The sequence below is a fragment of the Anguilla rostrata genome, chromosome 9, assembly GCF_018555375.3.
Source record: "Anguilla rostrata isolate EN2019 chromosome 9, ASM1855537v3, whole genome shotgun sequence".
In the NCBI taxonomy this organism is placed as follows: domain Eukaryota; kingdom Metazoa; phylum Chordata; class Actinopteri; order Anguilliformes; family Anguillidae; genus Anguilla; species Anguilla rostrata.
Window position 1 is genome coordinate 47,335,139 of NC_057941.1, and position 19,186 is coordinate 47,354,324.

Here is a 19,186-nt window from a genome sequence, read left to right on the forward strand (position 1 = left end):
TATGTACAGACATTTACAGGTGTGGTTCCGCTGCGTGCGTGGCAGGGGATCATGGGAGTCCGCTGCGTGCTGGGAGCGGCCCCACTCAGGCCGGAGAGCAGCGGCGGAGCGGAGGGAGCGAGAAAGGAGGACATTTCTCCGGTCGAATCCCTCCGGTTCACGGGCGTGGCCCCTGCGTCTGGCACCGGCAGGGGCCGACTGGGGCCGGAGGTGAGCCGGGGGACCCCCGCTGCTTTAGCGTAGCGTCGCCGGAGTGCCCCACAATGAGTCATTAGCACGGTCGTTAACTTTAACGAGGCGCGCGGCGTCGGCTCTTAGAAACAAGCGGTTAAGGGGAGGGAGCGGGGGGATGGAATAACTCTGAAGCATTTCGCCTGCGTGGTCAACGGAGACACGCAATCACTGCAAAACTCAAAAAATAAGTCAATCTTCACAAGTTTTTTAGTATTATAAAGTGCCTTAAAATCTTTTCAAGGTTTCAAGGATTGCCAACGGGTTAAGGCGATTTCAATTGTCAAAAAAAGTAATTGAAAACAAGCAAATATTTTCTACATGAGAGATTTTAAGACACTTTACAAGACTAAAACACTTGTTAAGACACTTTTTTTTGCAGTGTTGGGCATGGTGCAGACAGATGAGGCAGCTGTACAAGGGGATTGTGGGAGTTGTAGTCTCAGACGGTGGTCATGACTTTGAGGGACCCCGTTCGGAACCGCAGGATCTTCTTCTTGAGCGCGTGAGAGGCCTTGATCTTGACGAAGGCCTTGGGGGGAGCGGCCCCGGGCGGGGTGGGGGGCGAGACGGAGGGCGGGGCCAGCTGCGGGGGCAGCTGCTGGGGCCACACCAGGCCCCCGCCGCTCTCCTCCGAGTCGCTGGAGAGCGAGGTGGAGCCGGGCGAGTCGGCCTCGCTCAGGCTGGACTCGGACTCGCCACCGGGGGGCGGCAGCGCGTAGCCCTCCTCCGGCCGGCACGGCGGCCCGCGCTCCAGGTACTCGGCCAGGTGGCGGGGGTGCGGCGGGAGGGCGGGGCCGTGGGCGTGGCCGTAGGGGTACGGAGGCGGGAGGCGGGGCTTGCGGGCCGCCCTTCGCGGCGCCTGGTCGCCCGGGAGCTCGGCCTCGTCCTGGCTCAGCTCCAGCGTGGAGCGCCAGCGGCGGCAGCCGGCGCCCACCGGCGGGGGCCGCCTGGTCCTGGGCTGGCCCCCCCGCCCCCCGTCCCGCTCCACCGTGTTGTACTTGCGCTCGGCCGCGCCCCCCCGCTGGCCCCCCACCAGGCTGTTCTCCGACTGCGAGCGGCACGCCTTCCGGCTGGGCTTCCGGGGGCCCGGGGCCCGCTCCTCGCTCAGGCGGCACTTTTTGGGGGCGGGCCGGGCCCTCTGGGGCGGCCCCTCCGGGGAGCAGGAGGCCCGGCCGGGTTTGGGCGGGGGAGGGGGCGGGGCCCGGTGGGCGGGGCCTCGGGCGGGGGCGCGGCAGGGCTGGGCAGGGATGTACTGGGCGTTCACCAGCCGGTCCTCCGGCGGCGGGTAGCCGTGGAAACGGGGCGAGTCCCCCTCCTCGGCCGCGGGGTCCCGCACTCCGCAGGGGAAGTCCAGCGAGGCGGACCGGATCCCCGCCAGACAGGCGGGCCTGGGACGGGCGTAGAGCAGAGGCAGGGGCTCCTCCGGGCCCCCGTACGGCTCCTCCTGCTCGGGGCCGCGGCAGGCCCAGACGGGGGGGGCCTCGGGGGCCGCGGGCCGGAGCTCGGGCTCCTTGCGGCACAGGCTGCTCTGCCGGGCCACGGCGCGGAAGTCGGGCCCCAGGCTGGTGCGCGGCTTGCAGGGCCTCTGGGGCAGGGCCCGGCGCTGGATCAGGCCCAGGATGTAGGAGTGCACCCGCCGGGCCTGCTGGTAGTCCTCGGCCGTGGGCTCGTCCTCCAGGCCCGAGGGGCCGCTGGGGTCCCACACCCAGGCCTCCTCCTCGCCCAGGCCCTCCTCGATGCCCTCCAGGGATGGGTACGGCGCCGAGAAGGAGCGCGGCACCAGGGAAAGGGGGCCGGTCTCCAAAAGCCCGTCCCGGTTCGCCACGAACACATCCCCTAAAGAGAGAGAACACAAAGCTAAAATTACACACACACTATACATACACACACAAACACATATATATGCACACACACACACATACATACATACATACATACACACACACACACACACATACTGTAAACACGCAGACCCACACACACACACAAAAACACATACACACACAAATACATACACACACACAGACACACACACACACACACACATGTACACACACCCACATGCACACATACTCATTATCGCATGCTCTCAGCTCAACCACACTCTTGGGGTGCCCCACTCAAGGCTTGACACAGTGTTGGATGCCCTCTAGTCTGAAGATAAATGACAAACCCTATTGGGCTGAAAGCCCTGTTCTAATCACTATGCATATCCTGCAAGCTCACATCTTATAAGGTTGTGTGTGCAGTATGTGCAACACACAAAACAAGCAAGCAAGAAGAGAGTGGTCAGAATGTGGAAGAGCCTGCCAGGTCATGCAGCAGAGTTAGAGATCATTGAGGTGACCAGGTTCAAGCTTGACACGCTGATGGATACCCTCTAGAGCAGGGGTGGGTGACCCCAATCCCGGAGGGCTGTGTCTTTCTGGTATTTTGGTGGAAACTAAATTGGTAGAAACCGAAAATAGAACAGTGACGCCCCATCAGGAACCACCCCTGACTGTAGATAAATGACAAGCCAAGATGGGCTGAATGGCCTGTTCTTGTCATCACATTTGGGTTCCATTTCAGTTCAGTCAATAAAAAGTAAATAAACTGAAATTCAGTCGGTTGAATGAAAAATCTTAACAGAACATAATGTTTCAGAAAAAAAAAAAGATTTCTCGAATTGACTGAATAGAAACAGAATTGGACCCCCAACCCTGGTCAACTGTACACTGTGTACCTCACTGAATACCCGATGTATTCCTCTGTGAATACCTGCGCTCCATGTTCTAAGGTCGTGCACGTGTGCGGACAACACAGCGAGCGGCAGACACGATAACTGCCGCGGGCGGCTGGAGACACAACACGCACTCTGCCGGCTCCGGACGGGTCACGTAGCTCCGGACGCACGGCGCGGAGACGGGTCCAGACGCGACGGACGCTCGGCCGCAGGCGCTAACGGCTAGCCGCGCGGCCCTCTCGCTCGACCGCAGACCGGGCGGACGCGGCAGCGGTCTGAGAGAGGCCGCTCGTTGCGGCCGTGCGACGAAGCGTCTCGCGACGCTCAAGGCCGTCTCTCGCGGAGAGACCGCGGCCCCGCGGGGGGGGCGCGTCTCCCCTAACCGCCGCCGCCGTCTGTTCTCGGCGAAGGTCGAGCGAGGAAAAGCGGTCGAGCAGAAACTCGCGTAACGAAGTGTTCTTTGTGAGCGGCCTTCGGCTGCGCGTGTGTCTGGAGTGTGTGCTTTACATTAGTGTGTCCTGTGTGTGTGTGATTGTGTGTCTGTTTGTGCCTGGGTATCAGACTGAATGTCTTTGTGTGCTATTTTACAGACCCTGTGTGTTTGGATAGATATAGTTGCACATTGGGCGTGTGTGTGCACTTGTGCTTCAGACTGAATGTGTGTGTGTGTGCCTCTGTGTGCACATGTGTGTGTGTGCGCCTGTGTGTGCATGTGTGTGCCTCTGTGTGTCTGTGTGTGTGTGTGCCTCTGTGTGTGTGTGTGTGCGCCTCAGAGTGTGTGTGTGTGTGTGTGTGTGTGTCTGTGTGTGTGTGTGTGTGTGTGTGTGTGTGTGTGCGTCTGTGTGTGTGTGTGTCAGGGAGAGTGAGCGCAGACTGCATTCCGGTGCAGAAGACCTTTCTCTCTGTCTCGGCTGTGGAGCTGTTTGCCCGCTCAGCTCCACACAGAGCAGCCTTGTGCGTCTCATGACTGACCTGAAGGCCGTCTCTTAATCTCCCCAGAACTTTTTCTGATGCAATTAAAGAGCAGCAGGACAGCAGCACTCCAGGGCGCTGTTTAACTCTTTCATTAGCCAACGGCCTGACCCTTACCCAAACCCACATTCAACGCCACACGGCTATTTATACATCGCTTCGAATGAAAGAATCTGCCAAATGACATGCGATGTAATGTATTCACTGCGGTGCGCAGTAAACTGGACGTAAGAACTCAACTCCAACAGAGTACGTACAAATTCAACAGGGACAATGTGTACTCTGAAAGAGTCGATGTGACGCTGAACCTTTTCACTGTGTGACATAAACCGTTTTTAACTGTGTACTGATGCGATCGCGCCGGCACGGCTCTGTGCTTGTTTTTTTTTTTCACACGCTCGTCTGGGATTCCGACACCCTCGCGGCGTTAAATAAGATCTGGCCCTTTAAGCGTCGCCCCCACGGGGGAAAGGCGAAGCCAGCGTGGATCTCCCGCTGCCAGCCCTGCTGCTGGCTGCTAAGTCTCCGGCTGCCGGGGAACGTTCCGGAAAAAAAAAACAAAAAAAACCCAAGAACCGGGATCAAGTGGAGCTGACACGTGAAGGGTGGAATTGGGAGGGGGAAGGGGGGGGGCTCACCCACAGACTTGGGCCTCTCGCCGGCGTAGGCGGCCCTCACTGCCCGGACGGGGCCGGGGGAGAGCTCCCCGAAAACTGAGGAGTCGGACAGGCCGGCCGAGGACTGCACCTCGCTGGGCTCGTAGAACCCTGGCGGGACAAAGATGGTTGTCAGTAGCCGTGGAAGCGGGACCCCGCCATGACTGCTTGCATACCTGCCGTAGCAAACACACACTCCCTGGAGTCCCCGCAAAAAAAACACCAGTTCCAGCTCAAATATATTTCATTAGTCCTTTATATGTGCGTGTTTATTTTTTACAGTTTCTTCACCCTTTGAAGAGTACGTTTTTTAAAATGTTTTCTTCAAAATTCTAAGCCAGTAGTCCAGAACTCCATTGCTTTCAGTTACCAGTAGCGATTATTATATCAGCATTAGAATGTTCAGTTAAGGACATTTTAATCACATATTTTGATCTTACACCTTAAAGGCTTACATAAATGTAAATGTAAATAATAAACAATCTTTGAGCACAGCATTGCAATTATAAGTAATTATAAGTTGGCCAGCATGTAGCATAGGAACATAACAGCAATAGTCAAAGTCCTATATTTGGTACACGGACAAAATGTGTTCGAATGACGAAAGCGTGGAACTTGCGATTTCATGGCGTGAAACACCTTTTGAAAACCCAGAACAATAGCATTTTTAACACAAAGCAAACATGACAGATGGAGCCAACTGAACAACAAATACAATGAGTGTGGGAAGGAAACCGATACACGGCTAACGGCAGCAAGAGCCAAAATGAGCGAACATCTCAAAACTCTCTTAATAAAAGGCGGCTCGTTCAAAAAGCGGCACCCAAAATCATTTTCTGTGTTTTTTAATAACAAAAGCCATCAATCATATGCTTCATTCCAGCAACATAATGATTAGTATCAGTGAAAATTTGTTTTCACCCATTGCATGCAATAAGATTGTGAAGGCATACTGAAAGGAAAAAGAGTCTCACTATAAATTCTTCCAGTACATAGAAGTGAGTGAGTCTGTGGTCAACTTTTAACATTTTAAATTTCCCACATGTGCAAAATGTGCAGTTGGATTATATATATATATATATATATATATATATATATATATGTATAATTTTTTTTCAAAGCATTGGCTGAGTTATAGATATAGAAGGGAGATATTCCTTATATCTATAATTTATTATGAAGCTGGAGTTGTTACACTCTCATGAATTGTTTAAAGTAGACTTGAAAACTGATGTAGAATGAAAAACCGAAGAAGGGCTTTTTGGGTCAGATCTTCTGCTGTCCCGACAGAGACAAAGCGCACACGTGAACCGATAAATTTCTCCTTATTGTTTGCTTTGGATTCGACGTGAACCGGTGAACGCGCTCACGCAGCAGCTTCGTAAATCCGCGATTTAGAAACGTGACCGCGACCAAAAGCCCGTTGGATTCGGCAGCGGTAAACCCAGCTGTTCCTCCCGTCTCCCTCTCTCTTCTCTCTCCAACACAAACAGCGCGCGGCTAAGACTCCAGCCAGCGCGTTCAGCCGTCTTGGGCTCAGCGAGAAAGGACACCACTAATACCGCTTCTGCAGAACCCCGGTAAATGTCACACGGTTTCTCATCACGCCGAGTCATCAGCGGGCGAATCCAATTAAAGTTTAATAACCGATATAACCGGAGCTTAGGATTCGACTGAGATTTAAGCTGCCAGGCATCAAGCTCTTGAAAATTTAATGTTGTTTTGCGCAGCATTTATGCTATTTTTGATTTGGTTTTCTAAATTAATTAATTCCAGATGTTCAATCTGTTGTACAGCAAGAAGACAAAACAAAGAGCATTCCCATGTTAATGAATAATTTATGGTTTCGTGATTCAAAGAGTCACTTGGAAGCCTATCATTCTGCACTCGTGCTGAATCCCTCAGTGTGTCAGTTTTACGGGTAGGTCCTGGTGTGGTGTTTGGCGGGGTTTAGGGGTGGACGGGCGGTACCTGAGCTGGGCCGGCTGTCTCCCTTGTCGCCAGGTGGCTCGTCACAGACAGGCTCCGCCTCCACCCTCAGCTCCCCCACCTGCTGCTCCAGCTCTGCCATCAGGCCCCAGGATGCGCACTGCAGGCTGTTCTGTGACACACACACGTTACACACAGATACACACAGATATACACAGATATACACGCGTTACACACAGATACACACACAGTTACACACAGATACACACAGATATACACAGATATACACGCGTTACACACAGATACACACACAGTTACACACAGATACACACAGATATACACGCGTTACACACAGATACACACACAGTTACACACATACACACACAGTTACACACAGATACACACAGATATACACGTTACATACGGTTACACACAGATACACACACGTTACACACAGATACACACAGATATACACAGATACACACAGATATACACAGATACACACACGTTACACACAGATACACACAGATATACACGTTACATACAGTTACACACAGATATACACGTTACATACAGTTACACACAGATACACACACGTTACACACAGATACACACACAGTTACACACAGATACACGTGTTACATACAGTTATACACAGATACACACAGATACACACAGATACACACACGTTACACACAGATATACACGTTACATACAGTTACACACAGATACACACACGTTACACACAGATACACACAGATATACACGTTACATACAGTTACACACAGATACACACACGTTACACACAGATACACACAGATACACACAGATACACACACGTTACACACAGATACACACAGATATACACGTTACACACAGTTACACACAGATACACACGCAGTTACACAGTACACGTTACACTACATACAGTTACACACAGATACACACACAGTTACACACAGTACACAGTTACACACGATACACACAGTTACACGTACACACAGTTACCACAGATACCGGTTACATACAGATACACAGAGTACACGACAGTGTAACAGTTACACGATACACACAGTTACCACAGATACAGCAGTACATGAAGGGGGTCGTAGGGGGAGTGGGAAAGTGGTACTGACTGCCCAGGGCCCGAATGGGGGGAGGGCCCTTGAAAAGCTTGGAATGATGCGTGAGAGACATGGATCAAGAGAGAAAGGGGGCCCACAGAGACACAGATACAGACAGTTACACACAGATACACACAAAGTTCCACACACAGTTACAAAAAGATACACAGAATTATACACACAGTTACACATACGTTATACAGTTACATGAACAGACACACACACAGTTATGCAGTTACACACACAATTACATGCATGTTACACACAAAGTTACACACACACATGCACACACACACACAGACAAGGCCCAGTAACACATCAGTGTTCACACTCACATACACACACATATAGCGCAGGAAGTTTCTGTATAAACAAACTGTTGCTGAAGGTCATACATCAAATCTGCTTCACAGGAATTTCCACCAGTCACAACAAACAGTCTGAACAGCACAGGCATAAAAGAACACTGCATACCATCCACTAATATGAGATGAGATGAAGGAGCAAAATCAATGTCTAAATATAATAATAATAATAATAATAATAACAATTATTATTATTTATTTATTTATTATTATTATATTTTGTATTATTATTATTATATTTATTATTATTATTATACAATAAGAAGGCATAGATAATGGATGAATGGATAATAATAATTATACATTTAACTTATACAGCATCTTTTAAAACACCCAAGGTCACTTTACCGAGAAATCAGAATAAGACTCACAGTACAGAGGGTAAAGAATAAAGCAATAAAATAACAGATGTTAGGCTAAAAAAAGAACCCCTCCTTTTCTGTACAGAGAATTAGTCAGAAGCTGCCAGTTGAAATGTACATGGTCACAACAACACCAAGAATGAGGAAAAAAAGAAGCTCATATCCACAATTTCAGAGCCTCAGGGTACTGGATGCGAATCCATGTGCAAGAATGCCCTACAGCTGGTAGCGGCGAAGAATCTGTACAGTGTGTTCTGTACCGCCGGGTTTGATGTATGAATCAGCACTCGCTCATAATGCCGGGATAAAGTCCTCGAGCTGAACAAGTACACAGCCGCACAGGACGTGCGCTGAAACCAAAGGCCAGAGTCAGATTGAGTGGGGAACTCGGGGTGAGACTCGTAGCGAGATGTTATTTTTACACGCGCAGGAAACACGCTTGGCCAGAGCCAAAATGGCAGGACGGTTGTAAAAACTCTTTGCTGGAACATGAGAAATTCCAGTCAACTACGCGATGCTCCCAGAGAGAAGTGGGGGGGGGGAGGATTTTCCACTGTGCAGCTTGGCGTTAACTAGCCGTTCCCCCCTACAGCTAAGTGCTTTCTATGGATTATGGTTTTTGGAAAATTTTGAGGTCTTCATAGCATAATAAACCCGAGAAACTAGATTAGGAGAGCTGATGCGTCTACAGGTCTCTGTGGTTTCTTTTCAATCAGCAACCAATCTAGTCCTCCTGAGACTCTTTGGCCAATCAATGACAGTAATTTCAGCATTTAACACTTTAAAGTGTAAGATCAGAATGTTTGTAGCTGAACATTCTAATGCTGATGTAACAATCATTACGGGTAACTCTAAGTTACAGTTCTAGAACACTGACAGAATTTTAAATAATAACATTCCAAAAAGGCTACTCTTCTAAGAGACAAGTGAAAAAAATCTGAACAAGCCTGCAGACACTGCTGTAGGCACTGCTTTCCTCCAGGATCCAAGCAGGAGGTCCCTGATTCATAGTAGGAAAGCTCTGCACAGCCTGGGCTCTTCCCATTTCCTCCAGCCTGTGTGTGGGTGACAGAGGTCGCACCCTGGCCCCCCTGTTCGTTTCCCATCAGCCTCCACGTGTCAGTCACTCTGACAAAGCGTCTGCTGACAGCGAGTCTCCACCCTCCTCCCCCCGGCGGGCTGGTGACAGACCAGGCTGTCAGACTGGGACGCCAGGGACCCCCCGCCGCATGGGGTGGGGGGGGGGGGGCGGCATGTCAATCCGAAGCATACGGCCCCGCCGGGCCGGTCTGACACCCCTTTTGTTTTATTCATGCCGGGGACGTCTCACTCTCGCCTGTCACTGTCCCGCTCCCTCCCCGCTCCCCCCAGATCCAGACCTGAGCGCCACTTCTGCTCAGACTCCAGGGTAAGGCTAAACCCTTTGAAGAGTAGGTTTTTTTAGAATGATTTTTCAAAATTCTAAGCCAGTGTTCAGTTACAAGTAGTGATTGTTACATCAGCATTAGAGTGTTGAAGAATAGGAAGAACAGGAAGAATTATAAGTTAGTGTTCTAGAACTCCATTGCTTTCAACTACCAGTAGTGATTGTTACATCAGCATTAGAATGTTCCGTTAAGAACATTCTAATCATATGTTTGTGATCTTCCAGTGATCTGTACACCTTAATAGGTTAAAGGGATCTTTCTTTGCGCACCAAAGACTTGTGAAGAAATCCACACAACTGGTTCTGGAGCAGTGAAGTGGACAGACAGCAAGAACTGTCACTCAACTGCAGAGAACCCTACAGAGGTCAGGACTGTGCTGTAGGACGCTGCTCATAAATAAACCAGATATTTAACATGTTCCTCATAAAGCAACCACAGCAGCCTGGTTCCCTGCTGGTGCACTCTGGGTACCCGTCTAGCGCATCTCCACTCTGAACTCCGGTTGCCCCGCATTAGCTGGCCCTCATCCCTCGCTCTCATTGGTCACGTTCGCGAATGGGTGGAGCATAGCGGGCCGGCTGCTAACTGACACTGGGCTGAGATTGTTGGTGTTTTTTTTTTTTCTCCATTCGATTACAGCAGGATTAAAACGGCCCCAAATTCATTACGGCAAGGTCAGAGGTCAAACACTCCTCGTCCCACCCCACCCAAGTCAATACGCTAATCAGATTCTGCCAAGCGCTTCAAAAAATGTCAGCGCTGCGTAGATGCCTGCCACTTATTTTAAGGGACAACGGCCTGTTGATGACTAATGAACCGTGGAAAGTGAAGGAGACAAAATGGCTGCGTTGACTTCTGAGGGGGTGTATTATCGTCGACTGCTGCCGGTGAGGACTACTTCAGTTAATTACAGTTAAGTTGTCAACGTCATTTCCACTTAAATTCAAACGATCATTCGAGTGTGCTGTAGTTTGACAGTAATCTTCTTAGAAATGTTTTGGAATTTTCTAGTTGGAGTGATTGCATTGTTGGAAATTGGCAGTATTAATAGTATTGCAGCACCAGGAAAACTTTTTAAACTGTAGTAATCTTGCAATCTGGTTCTGTTTTTCTATACTTCCAAGGTGCTTAGAAAAATAGGACCAGTAACTGAGATAAAAATTCCAGGAAGGTAATCTGTGCATATTGAATTTAATTCATAATCAGAAATCAGATGATTACAGGCACTAATATTGTGGGGAAAGACGTAGAAATGAAAGCAGTGCACTTTTCAAAGGCAGTTTACATATAATATAAATCAAGCACAACCAACTAACTGGATAAGCAATTATCATAAATGAGCAACTTTGAATAAATGAGAAACAAGTACTTATCTGCAAGATCTGTTTCTGAAACAGCACTTGATTACATTACATTCCTGCATTTAGCAAAACGATCTTATCCAGAGGGAATTACATAGATTACATTATTATACGCAATCTATTTATTTATCTGGATGTTTACCCAAGCAATTCAGGTTGAGTAGCCTGCTCAAGGGTACAGCTGCGGCCTCCCTGCTGGGAAATGGACCAAAAACCTTTTAGTTGTTAGCGCAGCTTCTTTAGCCATTACAATGCATTACAGATGCTAGCCCTACATTTTGAAGACTGGGCAGAGAAACACCTCCTGCCTCAGTGGGAATCCAGAGCAGCCAGAGGCAGTGACTGAATTGTGTGTGTGTGTGTGTGTGTGTACATACATAAAATATGAACACAAACACACAAACGCTAGAGAAAACAGAGGGAGAACACACACACACACAGTACAGGCTAAGAAACCTTAGGTGGAGACAAATTCAGTTAAAATATGCACAGCTATCGAATAACAAACCAATGTATAAACATTTATTTTCAATTTCCACCTCCATAACACAAAAAGATGTGTTTTACTTACAATAATCTTAGACATGACATTCCTCAAAATAGCCCCCTTTGGCTTTAATTACAATTAAACAAATCATTGGAAGTCTATAAATCATTTTGCAAATGGTGGTTGGAGGGAGGTGGGCTGAATTTATCTACCTTAAGTCGTTTTAAGACCGCAGGTAGCCTGATACCATTGGCCTGTTAAAATAAATATGGCAAAGATGATGTTAAGCTTAGATGTGTGGGGCCAAGTAAACAAGGTTATTCCCCATGAGAAATTACAAAGATTTCTATGTGCAGTGTTCAGTACACACTCAGAAGGGTCCAGCTGATGGGCAGTAATATTAACAGGTAAAGATCAGCAAGATCAAGAGGCAGTAGACAAATATCTTGTGGTGCTGTAGCCATGAGCCACTGAGGTGAAATACAAGCTCGAGTTCCACAGAAGATGAAATTCATCCACATTATGTACAGAGCGTTGATCAACTAAAGCTCCGTAATCCACAGGGCTATTTATATCAGTGTTCGTCAGAGTTTCGAATAATGCTGTTTACAATGCTGGCATGAAAATGATGCACATAAGCTTGGTCTCGAGTTGAATTCTCAGAGCGCTCCAGTTCACCATACACCATGACGTCATTGAGGAAACTGCGGAGCTGACGGAGCTGGCGTGCGTGACGGACGGCTGCGACCGCAAATCACCACCTGCCAAGTCACGAGATAGGGCGTGGCACACGGTCCCAGCCGAGTGGTAGCAACATCCGCCTGGTTTGTGTTCGGCTAGCTGTGCATATGGCGACATCACACCTAATGTGCCAGTAAAATCATTTACTGCATAGGGCTGCCCAGCCCTGTTCCTGGAGATCCACCGTCCCGTAGGTTTTCAGTCCAACCCTATCGAAGCACACCTCGTTCAACAGCTAGAGATCCGGGTTGAGCTGCTCATTAGTGGAATCAGGTGTGCCAAATTAGGGGCAACATAGCTCAGGAGGAAAGAGCGTTTGTCTGGCAGTCGGAGGGCTGCCGGACCTGGGCTTGTCGAAGTGTCCCTGAGCAAGACACCTAACCCCTAATTGCTCCCAACGAGCTGATTGGTACCTTGCATGGCAGCCTTTCGCTGTTGGTGTGTGAGTGTGTGTGTGTGAATGGGTGAATGAGAGGCATCAATTGTAAAGCGCTTTGGTTAAAAGCGCTATACAAATGCAGTCCTGAAATGGAAACCTACAGGAAGGACGGTACAGCTCTCCAGGAACATGGTTGGGCAGCCATGATTGACAGTGTGCCGATGCTGTCTGGGAAATAGGCAGCAGCGACTGTTTGGTTTTGGCTTTTTCCACAAAGGACGAATGAGCAAGCATCCGAACATTCACACGGGAGACGAGAGCTGGATCTGAACAGAAATCAGACACATCAAGGAAGAAAGCTTTCCAACTCTCTTCCAGGGGGTACACTAGCCTTGCTCATATGAGTTTTTTTGCAATTAATTAGATTTTTTCTTTTCAAGCTTTCCCATTGAGCTCTGGTCTCTCTCTTTGACAGCTCCACGCTTAATCTGAAAGCAGTTCTGTGTGAAAGACATATGGCGGTGAGGGCCTGAAGTTAAGCGGTCCTTTATTTGACATTTGTATTTACGCCCCTTCAGAGAACGTTCGGGGCCGGCGGCCTCGACGAAATATTTGTTCTGTTAATTACTTTCGGCTCCACCGAACAACCACTTTACTCCCAGTCTGTGAAGCTGAAGGGAGACACGTTTAATTAAAACAGACAGAACGACTGTAAGACCGCACGCTAAATGGTGTCGGTCCAGATATATGCACAATTAGCCTCTCAGTCAAACCTCATTAAGGTCAGCAGTGGCACCATTCAGCATGCACACTTTGACTCTGAAGCTAGGTGAGAACACACCAGGGTTGAACACACGCGCGCACACATACACACACACACGCGGTTTCTCTTCACTTTATTACTGACGGGTCATATCACAGTGGTGGGCTGGTGCTGGATAGCGAGCGGAGCTCAGAGGCCCAGCTGGATCTCTAAAATAATATCTGCTCAAACAATCGTTAGCTAAGCCCGATGATGTAACCTGCTGTCGCCATGGCAACATGGCGGCTTGGCCGGGGAGGAGAGGGAGAGAGGCAGGAAGCGGCGACCGGACACGGTCCGCCACAGCGTTTTTTTTAACGCGTGGTCAATCGGTCAATGCGCCGACACTCTCGGACAGGAGGCGCACAAAGACACACACACCCGCGCACGGGAACAGACGCGTAGAGCGCGAACGGGGATCCGCCCACTTACGCGGCAGAACGCCAACGGCTGCACGTGACTCGCCGTCCACAGACGCGATTCCTGCGCAATTAAAAACCTTTTCGTTCTCATGAATAATTGACGCTCGCATCCTGGCTCACGCCGGCCCCTCCGGGGCGGTAATTAGCGTTTCCGCGGCGACCCCTTTTCTCTCAGCGAGCGGGAGGTGGCGCACTGCTGCGCCGCTGCGCCAGGGAGCGGGGCGGCCGGGGCGAGGGGAGAGGAGGGGATGCTGGGTAATTACAGCCACGATGCCGCTGGCTTTCTCCAGCCCTGTCATCTCTGGACCTGCAGAGAGCCTGCCGCCCGGCTTCCGTCATCTGCCTCACACACACACACACACACACACACACAAATACACACATATACGCATGCACAAACACACACACACACACACACGTATGCACACGCACACACACAAACACACAAACGTGCACAAACACATACCAATGCACGCACACAAACGCATACACACATTACCACACACACCACGCGTATACACACACACACACGCACACACACACACGTGCCCTGGACACCCTGCCATGTTTACATAGCACAGCTGGGCGTGAAACGCGGTGCTGCTCCCTCTCACGCTCTGGAGAGAGGGAGGGAGGGAGCAGGGGGGCGTGACAGAGTGAAGCTCAGGTAACACATGGCCACACAGCTGCTGAGTGTCTGTGTCTGACACGGGGGGTGGGGGGGGGAGGGGGGATTCACAGCTTCCTGTGGGCACACACGCACACACACACACATACAGACACACACACACACACACACACACACACACATACACGCACACAGACACACAGACACGCACACACACTGACACACCTACACTGACAAATACAGTCACGTACACAGATACCACAACATTCACAGAGGAGCTGAACTGCCTGACTATCCAAACTTCAAACTCCCACTATAACCCACAGAGCCACACTGGGAAAAGAATATGATACAGCTACTGACAATTTTGACTCTCTCTCACACACACACAGGCACGCACAGACAGATACACACACGCACACACACACACACTCACATGCGCACAGACAGACAGACAGACACACACTCACACACTGACGCACACATGTAGACTCTCGCGGGAGTGAGGTCAGCATGCAGCGCTATCCCAGCTGTTGTCTGTCGTTGGTTTGCTGTCAGCGCCGAGGTGCTGGGAATAATCCCCAGTCACATGGAGGGGAAAACGGGGTGTGTGTGTGTGTGTGGGGGGGGGGGGGGGGGTCTGGGTGTGAGGCGACCACTGCAAGAGTACCTCTCCTCCCAACTCTCCCTAAATCTAATCAGAACCCCTCTAAAGCCCTGCAGCACAGCCAGGACCACCAACTGAAACAGCCTCTCTTCCCTGGAGGCTGAGTTGCAGTCACTAATTGAAACAGCAGTGCCACTGGATTACTTCAGCCGTATGCCTTATTCCTCCCCTGGGTCTCCGGCTCTTCCTTCTAGCAAACCCCTCCCTCTGTCTCTCTTCTTTTCTCTCTCTCCCTCTTTCTCTCACACGCATACACACACACAGCAAAATGTTAATTCCTGTTAATTACAATCACAAATTTAGGTGTTTAGCAAACACTGTAATTCAGAACAATTTACAAAATAGCACAACCCACATGTGTGTACGAGTGCACAGACAGATGCAACACACACACACACACACACACACACACACACACACACACAAACAATGCATCGCTTACAGAGTTAATATGAGTCCTACAGGAGCAAAATTAACTCTATCAGGGTAAACTAGACTCCAGTGGGGTTGATTCAAAACCAAACGTTCTGTTGTGAACCAAAGCTGTGTTTCCACTTTAGGTCAACCATACGTGAGGACAATCAGAGACTTAGGCTGCAAACTGAGTCTCAGATGGGTTCCTCCATTACAGACTGGCAGGCAAAAGCAGAACTCTAGCAAGCAGCATCACTATAACGATTTTAGAAATGAAAAACAAAGGTGTTTCAAGTTTACATTTCCAAAATGCAAATGTTGAAGACCAAGGCAAAAAGCTTTGGCATTGCTTTTCTCATGGGATACTATTAGTCAAATCATGTTTGTGTTAGTCACAAAGTTTTCTCTAGACACTGTAGCTTTCCATAAACGCAAGTGCGGAGTCATCGCCAGAATAGGTCAGAGATCATTAGCATTCCACGCGACCCGCGGCAATCGTTTGCACTTAAGCTGAAGGAGAAACGGGGCGGAGATATTGAACAGAACCAGTGTGCTTGGGCTGTTTAATTTAAACCAGCAACGCAAACGGTCCTCCAGCGCGGGCAGACGCGTGCGCCATTTCCACTTCTGACTGGCTGCGTGAGTGAGTGGGCTTCGCGACCAGACAGGCAGCGCGACTGCGCCAAGACTGCGTATCAGTTCTGCTGGCACACAATACCACGCTTGTTAGCGGAGGCAGAGGTATTAACCGGCATGGATGTCGGGCTGTTACACGGAGATTTAAATTCAGCTGGCACCGTTTATATATTTGAAATTAGTCACCAGGAAAACGTGACTCGTGTTCTGGCAGTCATGAATATGGAAATTAACGGCGATATTCGGATAATCCGTGGCTCTAAATTTCAAACAGAAATCATGAGTCTAAAATTTCGAGCCCCAACATCCCTCCTGGCTTAATCTATGTAGGCCTACAGCATTTGCATACTGGTTTCACGCCCTAAAACATCACTAAGAATACAAAGCTTGGGAATATATATTGAGCCGTATATTGGGGTCTGTGGAATCAAAAGTGCACAATATGAAACTCTACAGTGACACATACGATGACTGTGTTGATAGGCTCTATAACGAAGTAAGTCAACTCAATTAGAATACATTTTACTCTGACATTTAACTCTTCTTGAATTCATAGACTGTGTTAAAGTAAACCTGACACTGATCATTGTACTGTATTCTAAGTGAGATTTGAGATTTTTTAAATACCCTGCAATGATGGTTCTGTGGGATCAATTAAATAATAAACATATTAATAAATGTAATCTCCTTCAGAATTTGGAAACTGCTATAAGCAGTATATGGTCTCAACACAATATGCAGGTTATGATATATGGTCTATTGGTTATTTCAGTGAATTGTTTTCAACAAATAGGCTAATCGTCAAAATGTTAGATTTACACAGCTGTCAATGTAATCCAATTAAAAGAAAGTTTAAAAAACGTATGTTGGGCACAATAGGAGGGGAAATGGTAAGAGGTATGAACGATCAAATACTCCTCCCCCAACTGCCCTTTCTCTCTGCGGGATGCAAATTGTGACTGTGGGACACAATCTGATCCACATATAAACAAAGGCATCATTAATCATTTTAATTCGACTTCGACCCGCGTGGCACCGCCGGACAATGGCTCACGCTCACAGGCATCACCAAAACGATGCCGTGTAACATCGCGTTCGCACGAGCGAGGCAGAGGTTGCTTCGCTCCAATGCATTAAAATAGGTTGCGTTCTGAGCAGTTATAACAGCCTATTGATTAAGCTGCGTTGTAACGTTCACTGTCTGCTCAAATACGAGGAAATTCTTCCGCGTCGCGTTCTCTTTAACGCTCTTGCAGTTATATGTGCATTACCTCGTCGGTTTCACCAGTATCCTAAAGAAACATAAAACGTCGAGAACTCTTTGAGTTGCACGTTAAACTTTTGTTACGTTGCTGCCACTCCGTCCAAACAAATACTTACCAGCTGACGTCTCAAAGTCAAGTCGTCTTGCGCTCGGTTAAGGGCCGGGGGGGCGGAGCGGGGTGGCTGGAGGTCACCCCAAGAGGCATGCCCCGGGGTGGCGTCTCCGAGGGACAGCGCTCTGAGCACCAGGAACTCCTGCCTCTGCTTCAGCAGCTCCAGTTCGCGCAGACCGGCTAAGCTCGCCTCTAGGCGCTCCTTATTCCGACTACGCTCCGCCGTCATTGGGAAGGATAATGCACGGTACATACTTTTCCCCTTTTACCTTATTCCCTCGTATCGATTCGAAATCCCAGTATCGCACTGTTTTTTTTGGCTGCGCGTTTGTCCAACTCGTTAATTATTCATACACCTTTAAAAAAAACAACATAGGATTTCATTGTGATAACGCATTCCATGTGGATTCTCCGGAGTAACGCTGCAGCGCTGGCGGCTTAGCGTCGCTCCTCTTCACACCATCCCTCGCGCTTTCTCTCCTTTTACTTTTCCATTTCGCAGCTGTCAACTATTCATTAGTCAAGTCCACTCTTCTGTTATTTCCATTGGTTTTCGAACCTGAAGCATGCTTAATATTAATGAGTTCGTCTGCCCATGGCTTTTCAATCCGACCCTGATTGGACGCAGCCGCGCTTGTCGTCGTGCCGTGGTTTGCATAGTTAAACCTTCGCGGAATACGATTTGCTGCACGTCTGTAAGTGCACCACCCAGTCTACGGACACGCACCCTTAGTCCCCAAACTCAGAGGGCTGTTGGTTTTTGGCTGGGAAGCGCATGTAATATCACTCTCTGAAAACAGCGAAATTGAATATCAAGTAATCAATTAGATGGTCGAGATAAGTGCAAGAACAGTCTTCGGATCAATGTTTAACCTGCGAGCCAAAGCAGAAACAATTTCGTAGACTATTTTTGTTTGCGTGAAAACGGAATGAATATACTTTTTGCTTTACCGATATACAAGACAGCCCAGCTCGCAACATTTCCGTAGACAGTTTACCCAGTAACAGGGTAAGCCAGTCGAACAAACATGAATTTGCATTCCTGAGTGTTACAGTGATGTTCTCAATTTCCGTACGTCGCTCTCGATAAAAGGGACTGACAAGTGGCGGTGATGTAATATAATGATATAATGTAAGGCTCCAATTAAGGGGATGGGGTGTCACACAGGCGTACTTCATGGTTACCACTTTATCATCCTTATTCACACGCTTGTCCTTTGCACTATGAATTTCGAGGGGGGAAAAAACGATTCTGAGTAGCAACCATTCATATCAGCTGTCGTGTGTTTTACGTTTCAGTTTTGCACTGTATTTTTTTTTTTTTTTTACATATACACGCTGCATTTATTTTGTGGCGTGTAGCATTCTGCAATTAAATACTCGTACCTCACGTGATTACATGTTGAGCATGAAAAGGTGCTAATTTGATGGAACGATACAAGGGCGCCCTCTATTGATGTGCGATCATTAGCACATGCA

General features: G+C 48.7%; 1 protein-coding gene across 1 annotated transcript; it reads right to left on the minus strand.

Annotated features, from left to right (window-relative positions):
* Positions 1 to 559: 559 nt before the first annotated feature.
* Positions 560 to 18,272, minus strand: LOC135263993 (dapper homolog 3-like). Its single transcript, XM_064352539.1, has 4 exons — positions 17,712 to 18,272; positions 6,559 to 6,688; positions 4,570 to 4,698; positions 560 to 2,070 (listed from the first exon to the last, which is right to left on the minus strand). Exons 1-4 carry the CDS (start codon positions 17,958 to 17,960, stop codon positions 674 to 676), a joined length of 1,905 nt encoding a protein of 634 aa, XP_064208609.1. The 5' UTR covers positions 17,961 to 18,272; the 3' UTR covers positions 560 to 673.
* Between the last annotated feature and the right edge of the window lie 914 nt (positions 18,273 to 19,186).

Excerpts from the sequence above, each read along its gene's own strand:
- LOC135263993 (XM_064352539.1), bottom strand. The coding sequence starts at position 17,960 with ATGTACCGTGCATTATCCTTCCCAATGACGGCGGAGCGTAGTCGGAAT. Across the intron at positions 4,699-6,558 it reads AGACAGCCGGCCCAGCTCAG|GGTTCTACGAGCCCAGCGAG; the intron begins GTACCGCCCGTC and ends TTGTCCCGCCAG. Across the intron at positions 2,071-4,569 it reads CGAGAGGCCCAAGTCTGTGG|GGGATGTGTTCGTGGCGAAC; the intron begins GTGAGCCCCCCC and ends CTCTCTCTTTAG.